Below are 21,655 nucleotides of genomic sequence, written 5' to 3'. Positions count from 1 at the left end.
AAGACATTTCAAAATCCCAGCATTGATATGACTGAGGATACTCATATTACTCAACTTCAAATTACTCATATTCTATAGGCATATGTGAGTCTATTTATAAATATATATATGTATATATCTACATAAATACACACATACATATATATATATACATGAATCCTTGATGTTACATAAATTTTGGAAAACATAACAAATCACCAAAAGTTGGACAAACCATGACAAAGTGAACAATCATATACTGAAATAATCAGAGGACTAGAATGGTAATCAATGTCTTCTCACAGCATTTGCTCAAGCTGCACATACCTGATATATAGTAATGTTTAATTCAGTTTCAGAAATAATACATGGGGTTAAAAATGTAAGAATCAAACTGTGTTTGTTACGCATGTAATTTTTTTCTCTGTCAATCTATAAATTTTACAATGACAGCCTAGTAGAATCTTTTTAAATTCACCTGTGTGGATTTATTCATGCAATATCTTTTAATTAGAAGACCACAAATGTAACCGTTACAATTAAATTTGTCAGTTACAGTTCAGTCAGAATACAAAATTGCCCTTTGACTTAAGAGGCACTATAAGGGAAGCTTTCAGCACTAAAGGACAGTTATTGCAAAATCAAAGACAGACTTAATAAGGGTCTTTCAATTTAACAGCAGAATTTAATACACAGAGATCCAGACATACTTTTCCTCAGGACTTCAAAAAGTCCTCTACTTACGGTGTGCTAATAAATACACATGAAAAGATTATAAAATTAATAAAAATGAAATTAAATCAATGAAACATGGGAGTTGTTTACAGTCCAGAACATTTAATTTATAGTTTTTAAACAGCATTGCAGACCAAGTTAAAAAAATGCAATCTTTTTTTAGGCTTGCAAGTTATTCAAGTAATGTCTACTGAAAGGCACCTCTGAGAATTTGTGTTTCAACAGTTAAAACTCAAGTCTTACCTGGAAAAGGATGGCAGAATAAAATCAAGTACATAAATAGAGTTATACAGTTTAAAATTCTTAGTGCATATAAAAATATGCACTAAGCTCTTTGTTCCACCCTCCTTTAAACTGGCCTGTATGGCTCACTGTGAGATGTACCTGATCTAGTCTGGAGACTGGTGTGGTACCTACGGTGGCAGTGTACTGTTGTGAACAGAAACATTACTAGGGAAGCAGTATAACATTTCTTTCCATGGCTACACTCCTGGGGGTGCAAGACAGTCATAACAAACCCAACTGCCATCACTAGCACACCAAGAGCAAGAATCAGGCCGGATATGAGGTTATGGAATGGTTCCATCGCTCCTTGGACAGCCTTAGATAACACGCTGATGGGATGATAAAAACAAGTGGGGGTGGCACTCAGAACTCCCTGTGTGTGGGGAAACAATAGAAAAAAACCTCATAAGCATGTATATTTAGATGTGAAGAACAAAAACCTAATTTTTAAATATTAGCTTCACTATTGAGTAATTGTTTAGGGCAAAAAAATACTGCATTGATGGAATGCTTGCTTTTGACAGATTTGTATATTTGGCCTGAATACGTGTGTGTTTGTATGCACCCATTTAATTACTTTTATTGATATCTACATTCATACAGAGGCAAATTTTCTGCAATTCTAATGTAAAAACAGAGGGGGAAAATGGGAAAGAAATTACGAACAGTTGTTATGAATAAGAAAAATTTAATGAAACATACATCCTGAACAAACCAATAGAATATTGTTAATTTTTATCTGGTTATAATTTGGAAAATGTTAACGGAGAAGAAACTACGCAGGTAATTATTTTAAAAGGAGGTAATTAGGCAGTTTATCTGCATATTCTGACCCTGTTTTATAATATTACTGGAAGCACGACCTGCTAAATCACTGCTACAAAAGCACTCATTATAGACCGTCTTAGCAGAAACTGCACTGTGGATCAGAACAGTGTACATGTGTATTATGATACATGTATCATAATACACATAGGATGTTATCTATCACACCATGTATTATATAGCCTAAAGAACAACTCCCTCCATTTTGTTTCAGCACTAGCATGCAGTACGTGATTTGAAACTGTCAGTGAATGCAGGGACAGGGATGTAAGGAGTAGTTCTAAAATATTTCTATATAGAAGCAAGGGCTGCCCTTAAAAGTTTTCTACAATCTTCTAACTTTATATTTCCACATCTTTTTATTTAAAGATAGATGACCTAAAAAGGTAAACTGTTAAGACATAGATTGGACTTTTTTTAATTTAACATTTCCTTTTATTAAATGTACATTCTGTGCAAAAATACTGACTTCATCTGGTTAAGTCCACTTAGTCAAGTAGTCTAGGTCTTGAGCAGACTACATAGCAGTTCCAGCAGCCAACCAAAGTTATATAATGTGTTAAAACTGGTTCAAGGCAGCAAGTACCTTGTGTGGCTGTCCCAGTAAGCTTCAGCTCTGCTATGAGGAGATACCAGACACAGGAATGTCTACTGCAAACAAAGCAGTTCCCTTAAAAGTCATACACCCAGATTCTAAAACTGCTCCTGTTAAGCAGGGAAAAATTCCAGTTAACCATCTCTCTGGATCTCACTACTACTGGTTCTTTCTTCTACACTCCTCTTTTTTTTTGCCCCTTTGGTACAGGCAGTCACTAGGATCTGCCCATGTTTAGTAATTTGCCAGCTTCATCAGAGGCAGAGGCTAGAGAAAAGAAATGCCAGATTCAGTATCACTATACAGTTTGGATGAGTATTTTAGTGATCTCTACTGCAGTTTAAATACTTTTGTTAAGTCATAGCCATTTGTCCTATCTCCAAAACTGTTTTAAAATCATATGAACTTCACTTCCTGAACTTTCTCTCTCCTTTATTTACCTGATTTTGAAGCAGTGAATAATTCCTTTTTTTTCCCTCGCTAACATTACTACCGACTACTACGTCAAATTATTTAAGATTTTCAGTACCGCTGTGGATTTTACAGTGTTCTGTTTATTTAAAAGTGATTTTTTTAAATAAAAGAGTATAGAGGTTCACTTACATTCAGCTCTAAAACTATTCCAAGGCAATCATACACTAATGATACACCAGTCGCCACAGCAATGATAACTACTGTCACAACAACATGGAAAACTGTTGAGAGGTTCCCATGGAAAAATACATTGGCAACCACCTGAAACAGAACCACAATTTTTAACTTTGTTTTTGCTCCTTATGTTATCAAACAGATTATTCCAAATCTTCTAACCTTAGGAAACTGAAAGAACGTATGAGAATAAATTGACTGAATTTTACTTATCTTGCTTCAAGGAAACATCTCCATCTGCTTCCAAAAATAACTCATAAGAAGCATTACTAAAAGTGATGAACAATTCCAAGACTGACTTAGTTATACCTGCAGGATTAGAGGACACTTAACTTTCTTCTCATTTGTCCACTACAGAATAAACCAAATTACAATTATTTATTGAACAGAGAGATTTCCTAGATGGAGATGTTTCTAAAAAAAGAAAAAACTATTATGTGTAAAAAGTATGCTATTTTTGGCTATTCTCAGCATAGTAACAACAGTGGTATTTATGCCAAAACTTGGAATTTTAAGCAGTTCTGATATTATTAAGTATTCTTAATACGACATTGGGGTAACACAATAACGAATGTAATACAACATTACATTGCCATTATCTAAAGAGTAGAACTAGTCCCTCATATTCATTGCATGTATCAGGATAAAATATGGTGGTATTTACTACAGATCAACCACAGACTTCAGCTACAATATGTATTAATATGTGAGAATATTATTATTATATAACATTGTTAAAGGGAAAATGTAATAAAGTTCTTACCTCTCTGGTCACAAAACATTCAAGAGGGAAGGTCAGAATTACAGTAACTCATACACAAACCTTCCAAATGTAGCAAGGTTGTCATCTCTACAGTAGTTTCAAATATGTCTCCTGAGGCATAGCAAACACATAATTAGCTTGAACTTCACATCATTGCCTATTTGCAAATTGAAGTGCAGATTACTGGAGTTATTGGAGTAATTGAGACTTAGCAAATCTTATCATTAACAACAAAAGCATTAGTAAAGAATTCAAATCATCAGCTTGCCTAGTGTTTACCACAAGGAATCTGAGGCACAAGTGACAGTGCAAGACAGAGATAAGATGACCCATTAGGTCTTTTCTATCCAATTATAATACTGTCCTCATGATTTACTAATTTTAGGCTCACAATGGCACTGAAGAAGCAATAAGGTGTACTTTACAGAAAACAGCCAAAAGGTGTAGATGGGGAGACAAGGTATATGGAACCCGCTGACACTACAGCTGTATGCTGAGGGACATCTGTAGTCAGAATATATATTTAAATGTCTCAGCTAGTCTGCACTTAGTCCTAGCTACAGTCCATCTAGAACAGTAACTTACTCTGCTGGAGTAAGAACTGGAGGCAGGAAAAAAAGGACAGATCAACTAGTAACCCCCATATAATTCCTGTGTTCTCAACTACATACTACTGCTCATAAGAAAAGCCTTCTACAACCTAGAACGTCACTATTAAGTAACAGAAAATCTGCTTGCTTACAAAATGTGTATTATTCCTGAAAAGGTAATGCACTGAACAAATTTATGCCTTGTCTTTCTGAACATACCTTTTTTACTTCAACAAAATTATGTCAAATAACATGATGCAACATCAGTTATATTTGTACTTTTATGTATATTCATATACCCACAAAGGGGACAGTAGGATTAGCTACAGCAGAACAGCTGTTGTAAAGACAGGAAATATCTATTAGTCAGAGATACATTAGCACAGACAGGAAAAAATATAAGAAAATGTACAGAAAATATATACCTGACACCCTGTAGAAAAATCAAGGCAATTTTTGTTCTTACTGCTCTCCTGCTGGACCATAGATTTTTAGTCCTCAGAAGTGTTTTGGCTATGGAAGTATTAAAAGAGGACTTTCACCAGTGATGCTTATACTTGGGAATCTGACACCTATTAATACGCAGCTGACACTTTTGTATCCCATTTTGGTTGTTGGGTGACCATGAGGAATGTCGTTTCTGTCCATACATACTATGATTTTTGTCACTAAGATATTTACAGCAAAAGTCAGACAGAAAGGCAGAAATGTAAGGACTATAGCAAGCACCAAAAATGAGGGACTAAGTAGTTTACCTTCTGTGTATCCTGTAAAAGTCATATATCCACATGTAGCAAACACAACACTGATTACAACAGCCAGTGAGACAGACACATGTGTGACTTGAGACCAGTTCTTTAATGTGGGTTCTTCCAGAGACCCATATATTAAGAAGCTGTTATGGTTGCAGATGAATGCTGAAACATACAGGACAGTTCAAGCAAATGTATGAATTCACACAGAATGCAAAGAGGACACAGCACTGTTTGAATCTACTCATTATTAAATACAAACATGAATCCTGCAATGAGTGGCAAAGATAAATGGCTAGAACTTTTACTTGCTTAGTTGATTTGATGAAAGTGTATAATCATCCTGATTCTGATTACATTACCCTTAAATGTCATGCCATTTCCCACCCTCCACACCTCCATTCCATCTCTTCCTGCTCTTCTTTTGCTTAAGAACCCAAGCAGATTTGAGACTGGCTTTTTTTAATCCACAGAGTCATTTGCTACTTTCAGACTTTCTATGGCATCCATTTGAGGCAGCAGCAAGCATTGGGAGGCCTCAGATTATCACAACTCTAACAGGAAATAATATACCAGATCCTGCAGGCAGGAATAGATTTCAGAATGAGGACTTTTCTGCTAGAGGTTATCCAAGGGAATGCAGAGCAATCACAGCCTCCTCACTTTATCAGTTAGACTAATCCCATTGATGCAGGTGCTTTGAGATGAGTTGGATTCACGTGCACACCTCTGTCTCTGCTACAGTGGCAACAGCTAGGGGGCAATGGATGAGGATAATGTCTTACACCATAAAAATGAAATTCATATGGATGATTCAGTCAATTTCATTTTTTTCCCTACCAGCTTAACATTATATAAAAAAAAAAGAAAACCAACCCAAACCCAAACCATAAAAAATTCAATTTCTTGGTCCAAAATATTAAATGATTTCTTACACCTGATCTGAACATTGAAAAAAAACCAGAAAAAAATACTTACCAAATGACATCACCCCAATGGCTTGTACTGCATTTGATTTTGCAAATGTCCATGCATTTTCTGATTTGGGTCTAAAACAGATATTTGTTTTAATCGATTATCCTCTTTTCAATGATCAGTTATTAAAAATTACTTAAAATATTATGCTGTAATACAGAACTGCTGCTAGTCAGATCTCCAGAACTCTCTGAAGTAGGCCCCAGTGTTCACTTTAAACTGGGGAGATACCTTTTGCACCTCCCTTGTTTTGACTCAAGTATTTCTGTAACCAGATTTCACAGTAAAAAATGTCAGCCTGTTTCAGTTTTGTAAATAAACTCTTCAAGTCAGCATATACCAAGAAATAGCGACAGGGAAGGCAAAGGCTGTTACTAAGATTATTTCAATCCAAAATGTCTTCTGACTATTTAGAGGTAATTTCTATCTTTGAATTTGCACATGTAACCCATACAGTTTAGAGATATCTTTTCCTAAGCTACAAATCAAGTGAGACAGTCTACCTTTCTTCATACAAGTTCCAACTATTCCTCATAGTAAAGAGATTCTGCTACTTTCCAAAAGACAAAAGAAAGTGTAAGAGGGTACAGACAAAAGAAAGTGTAGGAGAGTATATGGAGATTTTTATAATCAGGCAAGAATAAATATTCCCCATATCTCCTTCTTTAAGGTATGCACACGGTTTTGGTCCACAGTTGTGGTAATTGTAATGCTTAGAGGAGGACCACAGAAAACCAACAACAAACTTTGTTAAAAAACATTTACTGCGTGAACTTAATCTCTGAATAAAGAACCAAAATGAAGAAATGAGGAAGGAAACAAAATATCCTTTTCCAGAAATATAATTTGCTAAAAACATTAAATGAAATTCACAAGCCAGTTAAACATTGTATTGTGATATTAAAGCAGACAAAAAAACAAACAATGCAGAGAAGCATGATCTTAAAAAGTTGGCTGCTACTAACTTTGATTGCTGTTTTTATTTAGAGGAAAAGCTGCTGCCACCTAAGGCTTAGCTGCTCTTTTCCTACCGCCCTAGAAAGCAGTATGGCACTCAGGCCACTTCTGTGAAGGTAACAATGACAGCTTTGTCTCTCCCTCTCTCTGGTGATAACTAGCTGGTTTTGACAGCTATAGTGGCATATGCTGTGCCTGGTTTCATTGCTTTCAAATGTTTAAATTCCACCTCCAGCTCCTAAAATTAAAAAAAAAAAAAGTTGCTGTTTCCTCTTTCAGAACTCTTATCTCACTGTTTCTTGAGTGCTCAAATAGTCAATCCTTCCTTTTTAATTAACCCCCCCCCACATTTACAGTATCTAATGCACATTCAGTTCAGACTTAGACCACCTTTTCAGCTCTTAAGCTGTGGTTGCTAAGTTTAACTTTGAAGTGAACAAAACCTGAGTATAAAAAGAAGTTAATTTTCTTTGTCCTCAGATGTAGGATATTGTTTTGATTGCTTCAACATAGTGCTTCAAGTCTTAAGCAGCTGAATACGGCCCTCCTAAAATATCCTCAGACTCAGCATGTAGATGTAATAAATGCTATGGATGAAATAGAGCTATCTGGCATTTGTCTTGTGAAATAGGACTTATGACCCTATATAGCTGCTGTAGTTCCTTATATGGGCTCCCTTAACTTTATGCCACTGATTTCAAATGACTATCACTAGAAACGCCTGTGGAAATAATTTTGAGTGTATTATTTTTCAGTAAAATCTTCACAGTTGATTGGAAAAATATCAATAATACTTAAAAAAAAAAAGCATATAGAAAACTAAAACTACAACTGTTCCACTCTGTAACCACTAGAGGTCAGCTTTGACAGTAAACATACAGAATGAAAATTTTGTTTATATTATCCTTTGACAGCAAAACTTACCAGTTTTCTTTGGCCCTCTTCTATTAATAATTAAGAATTAGATTATCTAGTACCTTACAAACCAAAATATTTTTAAATTCACAGAAATAAAGAATGCTTCTGTCTGAAACACATTTAATTTCTCTTGAAATGGTACATCCTGTGCAACATTATAGCTATATTATAGCTCCTACAAATAGGGATTTTAAAAAAGGGAACGCAGAAAGCACGGGAATTTAATTTGAAACATTTTGAATAAAGTGACCAAATAATCAATTTTAAAAAAAAAAATCACAGTAGCTAGTTCTCCCCCTGCACAGTGTTAGCTTATGCACTAGCAATATGCAACAGACCAAAATACAGCTTTACTTTAAGGATGAATGGCAAATCAGATTAGGAGTATTATTTGGGGGAAAAAATCCAAAAGAACAAAATCCTGTTTATTTAGCAGCCTAAGAAGATAAATTCCTTCCATTCTAGTTGCAGAATAGAGGAAGAATTTCAGATCCCTGATCGGAACACTAACAGCAGCTTGTAACGTCCTACAATGCATGACAGTACAGATGTACTGTTTTCTAAAGTAGCTCATATACTGCTGCATGTGCTTTGAAAAACATTTTCATACTGTGGGAATAGAGGGATCTCACACCATGAAAGCACTCAGTAAGAAATTTCATTTCTGAGAGTCAACAGCTGTAGAGTTGTGACCACATCAGTAAGAAATTATCCCCAAGTTCAGTCTGCAGGACATACAGACTTATACAAAGCTCCTGGAAAAGGGTGCAGGTGATATGAAAGTGTTTATAGAAAATAAGACTTCATAGTCAGAAAGAAAAAATTGTGTCAGGGAACAGTAGGTATTAGTTATGGAAGGGCCATATAGTGAACAATCATACAAAATTACTCACAAGGCAAAGGGCAGCTAGTGAAAACATCAAGAGTCAAGGTAAACATACATACATTGATACAAATATAAATGTCTGTGTAGGCAGATGCACACACACCCTGAAAAAGTGTGTAGAATACAGGGTAACATCACACCTGTTGTGCTCTTTCAATCCTGCTGCAACTGTTCAAGACGGATTTTTTTTTTTTTGGACTTTGTTCTGACCACTTTGACCTACATTCTTGTTAGGGGTTGCTAGGGGAAGATTTTAACTGCTGCTTATACAAGAATAGCAGTAGCTACAAAAATCAATGAATGATAAAACCAGCCAGCTCGCTGTTCCTCACTCAGTGTATAAAAACACAGGCTATGCCTGCATGAACAGAAAGGTTTTTTTCATGCCAGAGAAGAAGTATTAGATGAAACAACAAAGGTAACAGAAGAAATACATTTTTGATACTAAATGCGCTTGTTGACAGCTGTACTGTCTATCATACATAGTAGAAGCTTTAACACAAAGTAAAGCCGGAGATGTGATTCTTGGAACAAAAATAATAAAAGATTTAGGAAAAAGACAGTCGAAGGGAGTCCCCAGACAGGAAAAAGTTTCAGCTGAAACTAAGACAACAGCAAGACAGACTGCAGGCAGTGAGGCTTAGTGATGAAGAAAGCCTAAAGTTTAAGAAGATAAGGCTCTACTCAGTCTTCAGCATACGTAAGTGAAAGTATAGTATAATAAGCATGTTAGTGAGTTTTTAAAAGTTTTGAAAATATTCATGTTTATCTACATAAGAGCAGAGGGAAATGAAAAGAACAAATGAACTTGGTAAAGGTTAAGACATCCTAGCAGGGTGAAAGGAATTTCACATCCAGACCATGAGTGAGAGTTGGGCAAATTTGTCTGGCAGTCTAAAATGGCCTATCTTCTACTTCTTGTAAAATACAGCATAATATTCCCCAGCTATCCATGTTATGCAAAAATCTTTTCTGTCATTTATGTAGAAACACCGCCAATATAATATAGCAGCAGAGTGCATGAGAAGCAAAACATCTTTAAGGAAGGCAAGAAAAACACACATCCCTGATCTCAACCCATTTTGTGAGTATGAAACATTGACTGGAAAAAAAAAAGTTAATTTCTACAGAGGCACAAACTCATATTTTTGGCGGGGGAACTACATGTTAGAATGAGTGAAAGATTTCCATTGTTTTTAATTGAAGATCAGGGAAAACCCACCAAGTTTAGATACAAACAGGCAGTGAATCCGGGAACATCTCACAGATTAATTCAGGTTCAATTCAATTATTTAGACCTTTAGGAAATTAATGGTAAAATTTCAATTTAATTCTATTGTAAGATAAAATACCTTTTTAGTTCTTTTTAAGCTTTAAAGGTTTAAAGATATTGAGAACTTTATAGATGCTATATAACTTCAATACAACAGAAAGAATATGAGTACAGCTCACATCAGCCTTGGATTTTATATTAATCAAAGTCATCTTGTGAAAGACACAGAAAAGGAAAACCTATTATGTCAGCCCCACTTAGTTAGAGGTGTTTTAATTCTTCTTTCTTCCTTAATGAATTACTTAGCAATTCTGTAAATATATGGGAGCTTAGTTTTATTTTTAATTTCATCACACATTAAAGTTTATCTTTGCTTATTACTGGATTTTTTTATATGAGGAAAGAATCATCTTTCTACTTTCATGTTTGTTTCCTGAGCACTTGGTGTTTCATCCCTATGATCAGCTGCTAGTTGAATAATTCTCACACTCTTTACATGTAGCAGATGCTCTTGAAGTTTTTCCTAGAGATTTATGTACTATGTAGACACTGACATCAGGACATTCTTTGCAAAAGAACACCAAATTAAATTAAAATGATCCATCTTATAATACAAACATGAAATGTTTCTTTTTACAGCAATGAATGTTAACTTCATGCTTCAAAGCTGAAACTATTTTATGCAGTATTAACATACTGTACATTTACTGTTTGAGATATTCTAACCTATTGTTTTTGACCACAGTAGGTAAATACCCAGCTATGAGCAGATGGAAATAATGATCAGATCATCAAAATGTATTTTTATCCAACATCTTGAAATACTGAGAGTAAACTCTGAGTAATCCAAAACACTGGATTTTATCTGCAGGTTCATTATGTCATTCAGGCAATAATAATCATATGGATGATAGTAATCAAAAGCAAAACTGAAAAAAAAAAGCACCCTGGTTTCTCAGTTTGGTATTTGTTATAAAAGGAAAAAAATTAAACTATATGTTAAACTATCCCTCATTATAAATACAGGGGTTTTTTCCTCTGGAGAATTAACATGACAATAACAGCCCTATAATGTCGCTGGACAACTCACTCCACTCAAAAAAACATCAAACTAAATTACATAAATGGAAGTGTGGCAACTCCCAAACAATATAGTTGCAAGGGATCTTAAGACACTTGCATTTAAGATACATAAAGTTTTCTTCTCTGCTTCTCAGAGGGAACACCACAGGCAGGTGGGGCATCATGATCTCACTTTTATTTGCAGAAAACTTAAGGCAGCCATTGAGCACGATGAGAAGCACAGTAAATGACAAGAAGAGAAACACTAAAGGAATTGCGTTTGTTTAGTCTATTGAAAGGATCCCCAAAGTGGGACAAGTTTTTTACAGGTGTTTTTCAAGCATTTGAAAAAGAATGAGCAGTTTGCTGTCCTCCACGGTGGTTGGGCCAAGAAGCAACCTACATAAAATGGAGTAAGATACACATTTAGGAAGAATGCATAAGAACTGGAATGGGAAACCATGGAATTACCAAGAATAAATCACCTGTCATCAATGACAGGCACATAATCAGTTCAGCCATACAACAGTTGTAGGGATTAAATACTCTTGGCCCAATCAAGTCTCTTTGGAAACTCCAAATTATATTGTATTTTAATAAGGATTCACAATAATGTGTTAATTCACTTGTTTCATTTGTAATATGATCAGACCCATATTAAAATAAAACAGTGTTCTTTATTCTCATAGAAAAAAAATGAGAGATGGCATACCAGGATACAACTAACAAATTAATAGAAGAGAGTTTTAATAATTAACATATATGTCTATACCTAACTGTAAAATAAAAATAGTAATAAGAGTAAAAGTAGAAACGGTAGACATTAACAAATATTTGAAAGGAAAAAAAAATTCTTACTAACATTTGATCAACTTGCTAGATGCATTTTTGAAAACAAGAAATATAAAGGTGAAAATGGAAGTCTCTAAAGAATTAAAAAGTAAAACTTCAAGAATCATCCAAAACCCAACATTACTTATTTCAAGAAAAAATAAAATCATGCATTCCATATTTTTCAGTGCATCACAACTGTGGAGAAGAAACGTTACCATAGTAACAAGGTTATCAGTAACGATTATATATAGCTTCTTCCTTTTTGACAGGGGATTTTGAGATTAACCTTTCAAATGTCCCTTCAACACACAGTATGAAAAACATGCTGCTTCAGAAAGACGGTGGGGAGGGAAGTCCCACACTATTCTGAGTGCATCATTTTGTGGATGATAGACAACATCATCTGGGACAACTTTAGAAACTGCTATTCTAGGCATCTTCCTAGCATTAAACCTGAATACCCTGCAATTAACCCACGTATCACAGCAGTAAAACAAATGAACAATTATGCATAACAAGGCTGAAACAATCCTGGTGGAAGGATCCACTTCTTACAGGCACATAAGATATAAACCTGTTCCAATAAATAGTTTTTCATATTTATTATATCTTCACATTTAAAGGATGAAGAAAAAGGCAGCTCTTCTAGGCCATTAAAGAAGAAGAATAGATTCATTACACTTTCTTGCAATATAACTACAAAAATATTGCCACATATACTTACGTGCACTAAATGGTCTAGAACACTCCAATGGCTAATGTTAAACACCACTTTTAGAGTATGAGTGCTGGAAAAGGTTTGTATGCTTTTCTCAAATAACAGATAATTTTTTTATTAAATTAATTTTTTAAAATTTTCATTATTTGTATTGATTTTTTTATGAAATTATTATATTAACAGAAGAAGAAGTATTCTTAAGATACTAGCTATCTTCAGGTTGTAAATATAGGCCTTCTGACAAATGGACAAAATAAAAAAAATTCCCAAATGACAGACAACCTCACATGCCCATTCAGGACACAGCTGCTGCTAGTCATATCATCTGCAATTTCCAATTAAACTGTAGGGTTTTTGAGACTTTTTCTAGAATTGGTTACATTCAAAAGAAGAAAAGAAAAAGGATAAAGTATATTTAGCTGTTCATTTTGTATTACTATTTGTAAAAATTTTTCAATTATCTGTCTGTCCCAAGAGAGGCATGTTCCAGAATTATCCAAATATATGCAAGAGTGAACTAACAGATTGCATAATCAAAAATTAAATTTGTGACAAGTGTAAGAATACTCACACTTGTGGACTGAAGGTTACAGTTCTCACCATCACAATTATCAGGATGACAATGGTTAAAATCAGAGAGATAAGAGATATCTGTAAAGATAAAAATGTTACTGCAGTCAGTAAGATGCTGAAAGGCTGTTCTTTTAGCAGCATAATGTATCTGTTAATAATTTTACATTAAGTTATGACTGGCACTTATTTTCTAATGGCATACAAAAAAACAAACCACTGTTATGATTTACCTTTCCCAATTTTGCTATGTCTTGATATAAAGATATGGGTAAGGTAAAGATGATGGTGGTAAGAAGAATTATGAAGTGACGGTCAGTAAGCACGTTATCCAGCCCAACTAAAGAAAAAAGAAAATAATTTATTTCCTTAAGAGACTGACATGAGGAACAGATTTATTACATTTGAAAGTTTAGGAAAAAACGAACTGTTGGTGATCAAGCTTCTACCCCCTTTACTCAAGCTAAGTAACACTGAAAACTAGGCATTAACTAACCTTTAGGAAGCCATGCACAGCATGTGCATAATCAAAAGAACTCTGCAAATTCAAGCCAAATGCATAATTTATGGGATATATTAAACTAAAATTAGAAAGTCTGGCATTCCTACATATGGATTAGTGTTAATGTCTTTCATCATGTCTGGGTCAATGTTGGGAGACTGCAAGTAAAACATTCTACTACTTCTTTATGCCATTTACCCTTGAGGATTTTTTCACACTGTGTGTTGACTTCAGTTACTGGGCTGTTGAAGATAGGTCAAATCTTAAAGAACAATCCTAAAATAAGTTAATTTTGAGGTTTCTTTTGAACACCTTTCTTGCCATCAGCTGGCTTCCACTTGCACAATAGATTACCATGTGAAGGCAACAATGTTATAATTTTCCATGCAATCAGTGGGATATTTGTATAACTGGTCGTTTTTTTCAAGTCAATGACAAAATAAAACACATCTCAGTTTCAGTCAGGCTACCATAAATCCTAGGCTTGAATGAACACTTGCTGAATAATTTTGGTTGGAAAGTGACTGGAAATTAACATGGAAAAATCTGTGTTCTGTTCCCTCTTTTCTTTGAGAGATTCTAATGCTTTCCCACATCTTTCCAGGTGGGTATTCTACCAGATGGGTATAAAGATTTGCCATGCTGGGGGTTCCTCCTATGACAGAAGTCATATTACATATAAATCATTAGATATTCACTGTCACTATCAATTTGATCAGGTATGCACAGAACAACAGAGTGTGACAGTTAAAACTACATCCACACCTTGCAGGCTTCACATGCTGAAAACTATAGTCCTCCTGTGGAAATCAAATAGTTCATACAAATACTAATTTCCACTTCATTGCAGATGTGTTCTCTTTTAGTTTAATTTCCCAGCGAAGAATGTTTTAACTTAGCTGGCTTTGTGCTAAAGTAGTGCTCACAAACGAGCACACAAATTGCTCCACTGATTCTGCTGGGAAAACTTAGAGCACAGGAAGGGACACAAGGGCATGAGTTAAAAAGCTCAAAGTGCCACATCTGGTTTTGCAGTGAATATCTAAGAGAACTGAAAGTTACACACACAGTTCATGACCAGCTACTACAGACACGCTTAAGTAAACATTAAATTCATTATATTATTTGCAACTCATCCTGAATTATTCACCAGATGAAGTGCGGTTTCAAGTGCACTTCAAGTGACCATTACAGCAATTATCTAAAAAACATGACAAAAAATGACGTTGTAAAAACAACTGGGGAAGATCCACTCCTATTTGCTTAGTATTTCACTGAAGCATGTGGTCTCTTCACTGACACTGAGTCCACTGATAACCAAAGACTAGGAGTTTTATTTAGGAAGACTTATTGAAACAGAGAAAGAAAATACAACCAAACTAAAAACAAACAAGCAAACAAACAAAAAACCCCAAAACAACAACAAAAAATCTTCAAGGAAACCCACTCATAGAAACAGGCTTCAAGTTCTTAACTTGAACTATTTAAGAGCAATTTAGAAACAAGTAACAGGTAATTCCCAAAATACTAATGCTACACTTCTATCCAATACATAATCCCCCATTCTGAATTTTTAAATGCCTCTTACCTCCAGGAATTCTCTGAAAAACTTTGGTTAAAGTGTCTCCTGTTATTATGTTGTAACTGATCATAGCTTAAAGAAAAATAAATTTTTTTGTTAGTACAAGTCATTTCCAAAATTTTTGATAAACACTGAACACACATATTTTGCAGACTTCAGGATCATATGCCACTGTCCCTCTTATACAAATGCTGGCTAGCACCAACAAGTTTTAAGTTTCAAGTTTGAAACAGAATTAAAAAATTATTTAACCCTTCCTTTTATTTTTTCTTGGTTTTTTTTTTTTTTTTAAACAGGTACAACCTAAGACATAATTCAGCCTGATAAGCAAGGCCATTGTGCTGACTTGACATAAAACTTAGCTCAGAAGAGGTAAAAAAGGCTTTTTAAAACAGTTTTGTTCAAATAGCAATTCTTTGTCAGTTTATTTTCAAATTCTTGTTTCTATTTAGTAAAGTTCCTGTGTTAGTCTAATAATTAGTCCTGCAATGAAACAGAAGGGACTTTCTAGCCAATGCAAAAACTAGCAAAACCTTTAAACCAGAAGAAAGAAGAAAATAGATTAAGATATCAGACATGGACTTCCAGTCCTCCCTCTCTATTAATAAGTGATGTGGACTTAACATTCACATGTCATTCTTGTCTAATTCTACACTAAAAGTGTGTATATTTGTGCATGTGTGTATACACATAAAATATATTTATACACTCGTGTGGTATTCAGCAGTCAGACCGCACACATGTAGGTATTGACCTTAATGCATAATATCCACTGTTGTGAAATTGTAAGTCATTAACACTACTTACAGAAATAAATTCAAGCACATACAAGTGCATAACTAGTTCCATGGTGAGGACTGAGACCTTTACAATTCTTTTTCGTATTATGTACAAAGTAGTTGATTACAGTGGGGGATAATTACATTACATCTCTGAAAAAACAGTAATTCCATATACTCCTAAAGCCGTGTTTTCCTTTTGTTTTAGGCTCATCAACTTTGTGCTCTGTTACTCATTCTAGAACAGAATGTCCTTTGCTATTTTTCATAGCTACTTTTGTCATTCATTTTTACATGTGTGATCATGAATTTCTCTGCTATTACATTTCAGTTCATTTCTATTATTCTAGTCCTCCAATTCATTGAATTCTTCCTTGGTCATTCTTCAGAACACACAAAGTAAATGTAATTATTTTTTTGAATAGTAGAGAGGTATATAGTATATTCTTTACACAGTTCTTAATATTTAACCAGTGAAACAATGAGGCGATATAAAAAGCTTGTTACTTATAAAACTCAAACACTGATACTTTATGTGATCTTACCAATAAATGGATATAAAAACTGAAGAGTTGAAAGAATTATATAACCTGCACGACCATAGGTTTTTCTGACCAGCTCTTGATATGTGTTGGTACTGGACAGATTTCCTCCTTTGATTAGTAGTATAATGGAATAATCTGTTAAAATATAAAGTACTGTTAAAGACAATATGAACCAACTCGTGGGGTTTTACTTATCTTCTTTTCATTCCTTAAAAAAGAAAGTCTCTTAAAAGGAAAACAGTGTCATCGGGAAGATCAGGGATTAGAAATCTCACAAAATATTTCAACCCACCAAATCCAGGAGTTATAGGTTCATATTGGAAGGAAAATATTCAAAATCATAGTACAACCAAAGGTTTGCATTCTGTGGTACATTTAAAAACAGTGATATACAACCCACTCAAGGATCAGTCTCCTAATTAGGGTAAAAACAGTGGACTAAAACATGTCATTATGAGGCACAAATAAAAACATTCTTTCAAATGTTACCTTGACTAGTTCAAGAAACTAGGCTTTATGAAAATAAATGCACACAAAAAGCAGCTTTATACGTTGTACAGTGTAATTCTCTACTTTTGCTAATCTGCTCAAGGGATTAGTGAGGTAAAGGAAAAAATTAGTAATTTTTACTCTCATAGATATACTTGTTTAAGGTATCATAAAGTTCAAGAACAGCCAAAATGTCACAGGACTAATTTTCCCTTTAAAACAGAGACTGCCTTTAGAGTACCTGTGATGTAGGCAACCACAAATAAAAGCAGTACTCCTAGAGGAAAACCAGCTTCCTTCATTGAATATGGCAATCCTGCAAAGAAAAGGAGAGACTTATAGAAGAACCTGTACAAATAATTATTTGTGACAACCAAAATAAAGAAATATTCAGATTTTTTTAAAAAGCTAGGAATCTCCAAAATTGGACCAGCATGCTTAATAACCTCAGAAAGATCATTTTCAGTGGACAAAGTGTTCCCCAAGTGTGAAGTTCTGTTAGCACCTGTCCAGCCTCTCTGATCATTATGGCCAAGAGGCTGTGGGGGATTTGTCACTGAGATGTGATCTCAGCTGACCCCTCTGCATTTTTGTATTGTAAGCAAATAAATATAGAGAAAAATCTTTAGAAACAGCAGAAAGTAAGATGACAGTGTTATTCTCCAAGTTGGATAATCATGCATGAATAAACAAGGCTGAACACAGAAGAGCAAAGAAAAGTAGATTTACCTATAATGCCTGATCCTATGATTGAATTGACAATGTTAAACGCAGCTGATGCCAGATCACTGTTTCCTCCTTTTTTCCTGGGCTTACTAAGGAGGGCTATTTGGTCATCTGTTTCTACCTATTTCAGGAGGACAATGAAAACACTGTACATGAGAAAAAGAGGTGAGAACAAGGATTTTACATGTAGTCTATGGAAGATAAAGAACCCCCACTTTTCATAGACTCAGATTTGTAGAGGTATTTTGATAAATAAATCCCATTTCTTTCAGTGAGAAATCAAAGGGGTATTAGGCATCTAATTCCTGTATAAATCTGACCCATAATCTTCTGTAATTCTTCTCTGACAAAAAAATAAATGGAAGGACAGAAATGTATATAAACTCAGAGGTAGGCTGCTAAACAAAGAGCTTTTTAGTCACATTTCAAAGGCAGAAATGGGAATCAAGTATTTTTGAAAATACTTCGGCTAATACGACTAGTCAGCAAAAATTTGCCCCTGAATCAGGGAAATGAAATTAATTTTAAGAGTTACTAGTAAAGCTTGTCAACATTTGGATATACTCTAATCCAAGGTCTTATCCAGTATTTTAAATATTTCTGTGCCATTCAATGGTTTAGTTAATTACGAATAGTCCCAGAAAGTTTCTTTTGGAAAGTCTGGTACAAGCCAAAATTCAAAGCACAGTTTGTAGCAAGTGGCTTCAAAAATTAAATTTCTAATCTTCATAAAATATTTCTTCATAAGCAAGCAGTGGTCCTCTCCTCAGATCACCACTATACTGTCAGAGAACATTTTAGAATTATTCAGTAGAAAGACAGTATTTTAAGTGAACTTGTGAAATTCAAAAGAGGAACATTTAATGAAGCAAATGCCTGCCTGTGCTCTACAAAAGCAAAACATGGTGTACTTAGTCTGAAAGTAAAACCACTATTTCACGGATGCAAGAGCCTATTTAACTTACATAGCAGGTAGTACAAACTCAGATGCTTGTCACTAATCCTCCTGGAAAAAAAATTATTGAAAAATCTAAAAGTCATCTGTAGATAGAGGCATAAGCTGACAAGCATAAAAGTGCCTGCCTCAAGGAGAGCTACATATTTTATTGGAACCTTCAATCCTTAAGCAGTAGTAACATAAGGGTAATACTGGCTCAGATCAAAGGACAGTATAGCCTGGTATCCCATTTCTGAGAGTGACCATGGAAGGTGCCTAGGGAAGAGCATAAGGACATGGGACATAGCCAGTTAGCAAATAACTTTCCTGTCCCAGCTTCTCTCAGTTTGTGTATTCTGGATTTCCCAAAGTAGACGTGTTCTTGGTGCATTACATCCCTTAATGGATTGCTCTTTGAATTTTCTCTTTTTTGAAATTATGTATAATTTTCAGCATCTGCAATGTCATGTGGCAATGAATGCCATGGTTTAACTATGCATCATATAAACAGACAGGTATTTTCTTTGTTCTGAATCTATCATTAAGTATATCCACCTGGTGTCCCAAAAATTTCTGTCATCACAGACAAAACAACCACTAACTTCTATCTTCTTCATATCACATACAGTTTCATAAGTAACATTCTCCCTCAGCTGTTTTTATCTAGACTTACTGGTGCTACATTTTTATCTCACTACTGATTTCAGCAGCAGGAGCATCCCTGTCATTCTCTCCTGAAATTTTAATGCCCTCTGCTACTTACAGCACTGTACACGTGGAATTGCACTGAATTAGAACAGTCCAGTCCCCTCTCTTCAGTTGCTACAAGAAATGAATAAAACGTGCATTGTGCAACCCTGGTCCCTTCCCCACTTTGAAGCGACCCATTTAAATGGGCAAAAAGGAGAAGAAAGGGCAACAGAAGATGTGACAGAGGTGAAACGGCTCCGGTAGCGCTCTCGAGGGTGCACATGGCCTGCAGACGGGGAGGGACGTCTGCTGGGAACCCGGCTAGAGAGCTGTGCAACGCAGGAGGCTGCGGGAGAGGGAACGGGAGGCGTTTGTTTCTCGCAGGGTCCTCTCCTTGGGCCACTCGCTATGGCACCGACAGCGCTGGGCACGGCAGGAGGTGATGGGGCGCGGCAGGACCACGCGTCACGCCCTGGTCCTCACTCGACACCGAATTTCAGCCGTGCCCCGCAGCCGCCCTTCCCCTGCCTCACAAGGATAAAGCTTCTCAGAACGCATTTTTTCCCCCTCTGCGGTACCTACGACTCTTTCTCCCTCATACGAGTTCGGGGACAACCGAACAGAGAGGAAGAGGCCATCGCTGCCTCCAGCTCGGCCGTGGAGCGGGGACGTTCCAGCGGCCAGTCGCGCTCAGCCGCCACAACCGGCCGCGCTTCCCTCGCACCCCATGCCCGTCCCGCGGACACGGGCCGACAGGGGTCAGGCGGGTGCCGGCGGGCTCGCTGAGCCCGGAGAGCCCCCCGCCTCGCCGCCCCGCTGTCAGCCCGGTACCTGGCGAGCGGCGGCCGCCGGCGGCTCCATCGCCCGCGGGGCGGGGGGGCGGCGGGTCCCTCACGGCGCCGCTGGGCTGCGGGGGCCCCTCGGCTGCCGGCACGGACAGGGACCGGGGCGGCGGGGCTCCCCCGGGCTCGGGAGGGTCCCGCGGCACCTCCGCGGGTGTTGGGAAGGCGGGTGTGTGTGTGCCCGGCTCGCCCGAGCCCGGCCCGCCCCGCACACGGACCTGCTGCAGAGCGGCCAGGGGCGCGAGCGGCGCCCAAGCCCCGCACGGGCGGGCGGGGGCTGTGAGGCGGCGGCCCCTCCTCCGGGACGCCTTCCCTGGAAACGCTCCAGAAAGTAAGTGTCCTGCCTCGAGTCTGTGAGATCCCGAGTTTACCCAGTCCTTGTTTATTCCGAGGCACGAGGAAAGTTTTCTCGGTGGGATGTGCAGCGAAAACTAGCTCAAATGTTCCTGCTGCTCATTCGTGGTTGCTTTTTAATTTCGGTGTTATTGGTGAGGGCTCGCCACTGCAGTCCTTGTTTGTTCTCCTCAGGGAGGGCAAGCCGCTCTTAAGGATGCTAAGTCAGATAAAGAACACACCGAGGTTCCACTGCAAGTACGGGAAGAGGCCAAACTAATTAAAGATGCAAAATGACAGTGCTGAAAAGTTTAGGGTCTGTAGATACCTCTGTTACCTTGAGCAGCCTCCATCAGAAAAATGGTTTGTTAGCATGGAACAAGCCACACAAAGAAATGTACATTTTAAACAAAACCTGTAGGAAGTAGTAAGCACTGATAAAATTGGAGACAGTCATGAATTTTGTGAAGTATTGCTGCACATAAAATTTAGGGCCTACAAGAGTGAAAAAACACTTTGGGAACTTAGTCCAGTTACTAGAGGGCACCATCAGTTGAATGTGAACCTAAAATTTTCAACAAGATTAAATCATTATGGGGGAAAAAACCCTGAGAGATGACAACTTAACAGCAGAAGAAAATAGAGCATGATAATTTCCTTTCTATAGTCTTAGGAACTCTTATATTGATAATACTTTACTAGGGTGAACTGTAGTGGTTAAAGGAGCACATGTGCTGTGCATCAGTAATTTTGTCCTTAAAGATCTATGATGCATGATTTAATATGGAGAACAAAGTGCACATGAAGAGCATATATGACATTTTTGTTCAATAGCTTAAGCACATTAACTTCAACTTCTTCAAAA

At 36.6% G+C, this 21,655-nt stretch overlaps 1 protein-coding gene across 1 annotated transcript; it reads right to left on the bottom strand.

Annotated features, from left to right (window-relative positions):
- Positions 1 to 515: 515 nt before the first annotated feature.
- Positions 516 to 20,629, bottom strand: SLC38A11 (solute carrier family 38 member 11). Its single transcript, XM_032693995.1, is given in 17 exon segments — positions 516 to 1,189; positions 1,192 to 1,287; positions 1,290 to 1,353; positions 1,355 to 1,372; positions 3,023 to 3,154; positions 3,831 to 3,880; positions 3,883 to 3,930; positions 3,933 to 3,941; positions 5,176 to 5,337; positions 6,151 to 6,221; positions 13,367 to 13,446; positions 13,599 to 13,705; positions 15,456 to 15,521; positions 16,774 to 16,908; positions 17,504 to 17,578; positions 17,992 to 18,109; positions 20,447 to 20,629. Coding segments are annotated over 17 exon segments (1,323 nt in total). The 5' UTR covers positions 20,477 to 20,629; the 3' UTR covers positions 516 to 1,127.
- Positions 20,630 to 21,655: the final 1,026 nt, after the last annotated feature.

The sequence above is a fragment of the Chiroxiphia lanceolata genome, chromosome 7, assembly GCF_009829145.1.
Source record: "Chiroxiphia lanceolata isolate bChiLan1 chromosome 7, bChiLan1.pri, whole genome shotgun sequence".
NCBI lineage: Eukaryota > Metazoa > Chordata > Aves > Passeriformes > Pipridae > Chiroxiphia > Chiroxiphia lanceolata.
Note: the sequence above shows the minus strand (reverse complement) of the source record. Positions and strands in the feature narration are given on the sequence as shown.